Genomic DNA, 6,000 nt, shown 5'->3' on the forward strand with positions numbered 1-6,000 from the left:
GACTAGGTGTGAGTCTCGATGTAATTTTGTTCTTCTCCAGGGTCTGTTATGAAAGATGAATCAAGGCGTGTAAAAGAACCGCAGACGACAATTTTCGAGCATTGTAACCGCTGGTGACAGATATGAGTCATCATCGTTGTTCCTGAGCGTCAGCCAAACGACAACAAAAGTGTAGTGGACTAGCGATATAAAAATGCGGCATGATATACAAATGGCTTTCAAAGAAATTTAAACTATTCAGACGGAGAGAGCGCTTTTGGACTAGCGATCACACAATTAAAACACAGTAATGCCACGGTGCATCCAATGTAAACAATTTTGTCCTCACTCTTAATTCATTTTGATTCCTCCACTTTTTTGGGTCAACCAAGACTTAGATCCAGTGAGGATAGACTGAGATCTGAACTTATTATAATCAAAGACTACCGCAAAAATATAGTCGAAGGCACACATAATGCTTCCACACGTCAACTGTATGCAACAATCACTGATTACATTGATGTTAAAAGGGGAAATTCACAGCATAATTACAGCTTCACAATTGTGTCTTGGTTACTTTTCCAGATCACAAAGACGTGAATCAAAATAAAATTATGTGATGAACTCTGACATTTAACGCTATAAGTGAACAAAAGCTTGGATAAGCATCAGAATAGCAGTCAAGTAAAAAAAACATCCCATTACGTGAATCACCAGACTAATTCGGTCCAAAATTCCAAATACAACTTATGTCCAAGAAACTTATGTGACAATCATCAGCACGGACACATGTTATGTCCAAGAACGTAAAGAAACAAGGCTTGTGTTGGAGTAACCACCATCAACAATGGTGTTGGAGTAACCACCATCAACAATGGCAAGTCAGACAAGCTACAACAATCTTCATAAAAGCAAAGGAAATCTTCTATTCTAACAAAAAAAACAACACATAAAACCATCAGGTTTAATCATATCATAAAAGACCTAAAAAGACAACAATCTCAAGAGCATAAACTAAACTAGTGGGTAGCTTTAAGTCACTGAATTGTCTATCTATAAAAGCGCATATGCAGTCTTAAGTATGCTTAAATTCCAAACACTAAAATAGTGGCTTTAAGTTCTACAAGTTGATCTAAAAGTAGTACAGCGAACTGAGCATATTGAACTTCAATAGGCCTTTCTAGATGCAGACAAATCTCTCTTGAACACACATCTAGAATTGATCTTCTGCAAGCTTCTCTAGCAAACAGCAGCCTCTGATGCTTTTCTATCTTCCATATGGATGATAACGGCCAGCAGCACTACTGCCACCAGTGCTACCATAGCCTGTCCTAGCACCGTAGAGTCCACCCATGCCATACCCAGAACCAGAACCAGCACTAGCACCTGAAGAATCATAACTAGGCCCATAGCTAGAACCACCATAACCCCCAGCATCACGCCCATAGGCACCAGCTAATCCACCAGCATAACTGCCACCACCATACCCGCCACCAATGCTTCCTCCATAAGTGCTACCAAAACGACTAGAATAGAGCGAGGATTCTCCCCTGTATCCTCCTAATGCTCCACCATATGCACCATAGCCACTACCATAATCAACAGGACCATAAGCACTACTGTAGCCGCCAGGCCTAGCACCAAAACTTCCAGGTGATCTATAGGGGCCAAAACTACCACCATAGTTATAGGAGCTGCCAAATCCATCATAACTTTCCGCATATGGACGGCCCCTAGGTTCACTATCAATTGATCGAGGTGGTGGGTTAGAGGGTTTCTTTGGTTCTGCCTTCTTGATCTCCACCTACAGCAAAGCAAGAAAGTCAACCTATATTTCCTTTCAAAAGGTTTTACTTCCAAGAACGGAGTGCTAATAACCCGCCACTCATATAAGAGTGCGACTAAAGCAACAGAAACAGAAGACACAACAGGATCTGCTCTTAGAATTAACTAGAGTGCCACAATTTATTGCTGTGTGCGGGTCCAACTGTACGAAACTACATAGTTCAGAAAGCACTACGTGAAATCTCACCTGAGAGCCATTTAGATCAATCATATTGCCTTTCTTAGCTAATAACTCGTGTACAGTTTTTTCTGCATCGAAGACTATAAAACCAAATCCACGTGACCGGTTGGTTGCATGGTCACGAATGATTTCATACTCCACCACCTTTCCAAACTTTGAAAAGAACTCCTTGAACTCATCTGTAAATCAATTTATGTTGGCAGTATCAGCAGAGTATCCAAAATATTAGAGCTAGCTAGCTACTATGCAGCCAATAATACACACATGTATACCTTCTTTTAGAGCAGAGGGTAATCCACCAACAAAAATCTTCTTTGTCTTGAAATCTTTCAAGGGGGCAGCACCCTTGGGGATAGTTCTTTTGATTTCAACCTGAATTTTAACAGTGAATGAGAATTCTAACTCTACACGAGAGTCCCTGCTATGTACTGTGAGCAGATATATCAAGATAGAGACATTAAACCAAGGAAAAAGGGTGTACCCAGTGCCGTAGGCTTCCCGCACTGTGCGGGGTCTGGGGAAGGGTTGTCTTTAAGCCCCAAGCCTTACCCACACAAATGTGTAGAGGCTGGGGCTCGAACCCGGGACCTTCCGATTACAGACGGTAGGCTCTACCGCTGCACCAGGCCCGCCCTTCACATTAAACCAAGGACAACCAAAAAATTTACCTGCTTTCCATTGATAATATGATCATCTTCAATCACTCTGTCAACAACAGCAGTATCTGCAAAGGTAATAAATCCAAAGCCTCTGGGCTTTTGAGTGTGGCGGTCCTTCATTATGACGGCATCAGTTATATCCCCGTACTTCCCAAAATGCTCTTTGAATGTACCTGCAAGTTAATAAGTAAAGCAGTTAGTTGCAAACTGAAGGTCCTAGAATAAAACTTGCGACTAAGGGTAACTTAGTATCTTCCATGATGACTAGTGATTATTCGAGTCACAGACATACTGACATACAATATTAAAAAAATTCCAATACAGCTCCAAAACACATAGTAAGCAAGTTTAATAAACATGCATGTTACATACCCAAATTGATCAGCTTAAAATACATACAAAATGTAGGTCCTAGAAAGCCATGTATCATAATATGCCAGAAAAAAATATGCAAGTACATATTACTGTATGCTTTTAGTATTTTCCTTCAGAAACTTATAACATAGACATCCGACAATGTAAACAAACAGCGTTTCACCATAAATCAAGAGATGCCAAGTTAGCAGAGAATACTAGTAGCAGCAGGGATAAAAAAAACTTGTCACCATTTCACAGGCACAGCTTGTGTGGACGTTTCATAAGAATATGGCAGCGCTGCAGAGCAAAATAATAACCATGTATTTCTATAACAGGGACCTAACGACAGGATTAGTTCATCCCCAACCTGACCAACGCCATGTGCTCATAAGTATATCACAAGAAATAACTACCACGTTACCAAATCCTCAACAAACAAGAAATTCAAGGAGTAGCTCCTCGTCCCAACTAAACAAAACAACAAAAACGTAATTCAGCGCTCCCACGATTAAATTAGACATGCTTGCTTAGTGTAAGCACAACCACATGCCAACACGAAACACAAAATTCTCAAATCAATTAATCTCCACTGGATCAACTAAACGCCATTACAAGCAACTAGCGACCAGATCTGAGCTAACAGGAGCAAATCCTAGCTAATTCAAGGAAAAAGACGCCAGAACGAACAACGGAATACACGAAAAGGCAAAGCAGGAGTGGATCCGTACTTACCGATGCTTGTGTCCTTGGAGAGCCCGCCGATGAAGATCTTGCTGCATGAAGAACACAAAATTCAGCGAATACCGTTCCCGCGGCGCAAAAAGAGACCCAATGGGGGCGTACGCGGAGGAGAGAGAACTCACGCAGGGCTGGCGCCGTCGAACTCCTTCGTCTTGCTGGCCATGGCGGGGGAGATCGGAGCCGGATTAGGGTTGGGGTTTCGCTTGCGGGACGGTGCCGTCGACTACAGAAGAGGGAAGACGCGTCCGAGCGATTTATCTGGCGTGGGTGATCTGGAAGCCTTAGCGGCAATGTTTTACAGTCTTCAGTCGGACCTAGTCCTCATAGCATCGACAAGGTGATTAGTCGAAATTAGTCATCGATCAGGCTGATTAGTCGAGTTTAGTCGTACGTATACTCATCCTATCATGCTAGAGCCGATATAATACGTATACTATATATTACATAGTGTATATCAAACATGAACACCGTAATGATGGTCAGTTGGTCACTCATTTGTGAGATTTGAGTGATAGAAGTCTGAAGCACATGCATTTGTGCATATATACCTAAAACCTAATGGGCCTAATGCCAGCCCAGCAACCCAACCACACAGTTGACCACACAGTTGACGCGACCCATTACTACAAATCTGATCGTTTTCCTACCTAGTCGAACGACTAATCGCGACTAATCGACGACTAATCGGACGACTAGAATTCTAGTCGCTCATACCTAGTCGTTGCTCCTTATCGGTGCCAAGGGAACGATAAGCCTGACTAATCGCGACTAATCGGGATTAGTCGGACGGCTGTAAAACATTGCTTAGCGGTAGTATGTTCAGACGTGGGGTAGCTACCTTCCGCTGGATCGGAGGATGCGGAAATTTTTCATTTTAATCCTTTTTATTAATCTAACTAGTAAAATACCCATGCATTGCAATGGAAAAAAATTCCTTTAAGATCTTGTCTATTTAATATAGCTAAAAACTTAGTCTTCTGCAAGAAATAAAATTAATGAATGAATGTTCAATGTCATAAGTAATAAAATGGTATATTACATTAATATCAACATTATCCGGATAATCCATCTAACCAAGTTAGAAAACCATAAGCCTTACCGATCTTCTCAGCCGTATATTTTTTCTAAAAAATCGACGCTGCTGACACCCACCATGTGCGTAGAGTATTTCCTAGTTAGTCTTTTTTAAAATACAAAATGATCCAAAGTGAAAGGATATTTTCTTTTCTATTTTAATTTGAACAACGATAATTTGATGTGATCTGTATTCTCTCTTTTATCTAATGCCGATAAGTCAAAAGAAAAGGTGGCAAAGGTAAACATTGAAATTGAACGTTTGTTCAGTTTTTTATGTTTGCTCCTCTTAGATCATTTCTAACAGAGTTGTCAGTTCATACTATCTATATCTTTGTTTACATATCCACTTCGGAAGACCCATTCTAAATTTCTGCACACCCCTACAAACTCATCAATTTTTTTGAAAGATCATGAACCTTGTGGTTCAGCTTATATTAATAAGGAGATGAAGAAAATTGACTGTGTTTATAGATAAACTAGAGTACTAGACCCAAAAACATTACAAATAATTAGACCAGCTAAGTTTGTTTTTCCGATTCCAATGGTTATATGTCCATAGTCTATATGTTCGAAAGGTTGTTGTTTTAACGGTTAGAATCTATACAACTTTTTTCCGATGAAGTTCATAGGACTACATAGTTCGTACAATAACATAAATCACAAAACTTGTTTGTTCAAGGAATGCGGCAGCATTCATCATGCAGCTAGCACATCCCAGTCCAATTGCAAAAAACAGCAGTCAGCTTCACCAATTGCAAAAAAAACATCATTTAGCTTCACCTGCATTTCATTAATAAACAATTAAAGTGCATGAAGTGTTGTTCATGAAATGTCACAGTAATACGGACATAGAGCAAGCCTCAGAACTACTGCTGGGTAGATCACGATTGCATAACCAGGGAGGTGGTGCGCCGACAGGGCGGAACATCGCCCCTCTACGTGCGCATGCCCTTTCAACAAAAAGCTGGACGTTTTTCAAAAAGAAAAAACAAAAAACAGATGTCGCGCAAGAACAGGTGCAGTCGGACTCGGTCACTAACTCAGAGATTGGTCGGGGCATCTAATGCTCTGTTGGGAAACGCTTAACTCAGATTTTAAGCGAAAAAGCCAAATAATTCCACCAAACACTTTGATTATGAACCAGCTTATTTGCATCGCCAC

General features: G+C 40.7%; 1 protein-coding gene across 1 annotated transcript; it reads right to left on the reverse strand.

Annotated features, from left to right (window-relative positions):
* Positions 1 to 664: 664 nt before the first annotated feature.
* LOC120678870 (heterogeneous nuclear ribonucleoprotein 1-like) lies at positions 665 to 4,071 on the reverse strand. Its single transcript, XM_039960289.1, has 6 exons — positions 3,885 to 4,071; positions 3,754 to 3,794; positions 2,674 to 2,837; positions 2,278 to 2,377; positions 2,012 to 2,184; positions 665 to 1,783 (listed from the first exon to the last, which is right to left on the reverse strand). Exons 1-6 carry the CDS (start codon positions 3,923 to 3,925, stop codon positions 1,247 to 1,249), a joined length of 1,056 nt encoding a protein of 351 aa, XP_039816223.1. The 5' UTR covers positions 3,926 to 4,071; the 3' UTR covers positions 665 to 1,246.
* Positions 4,072 to 6,000: the final 1,929 nt, after the last annotated feature.

Source organism: Panicum virgatum, chromosome 6N (genome assembly GCF_016808335.1).
Source record: "Panicum virgatum strain AP13 chromosome 6N, P.virgatum_v5, whole genome shotgun sequence".
Classification (NCBI taxonomy): Eukaryota; Viridiplantae; Streptophyta; class Magnoliopsida; order Poales; family Poaceae; genus Panicum; species Panicum virgatum.

Excerpts from the sequence above, each read along its gene's own strand:
- LOC120678870 (XM_039960289.1), bottom strand. The coding sequence starts at position 3,925 with ATGGCCAGCAAGACGAAGGAGTTCGACGGCGCCAGCCCTGC. Across the intron at positions 2,838-3,753 it reads CTCCAAGGACACAAGCATCG|GTACATTCAAAGAGCATTTT; the intron begins GTAAGTACGGAT and ends ATTAACTTGCAG. Across the intron at positions 2,378-2,673 it reads ATATTATCAATGGAAAGCAG|GTTGAAATCAAAAGAACTAT; the intron begins GTAAATTTTTTG and ends GTTAAAATTCAG.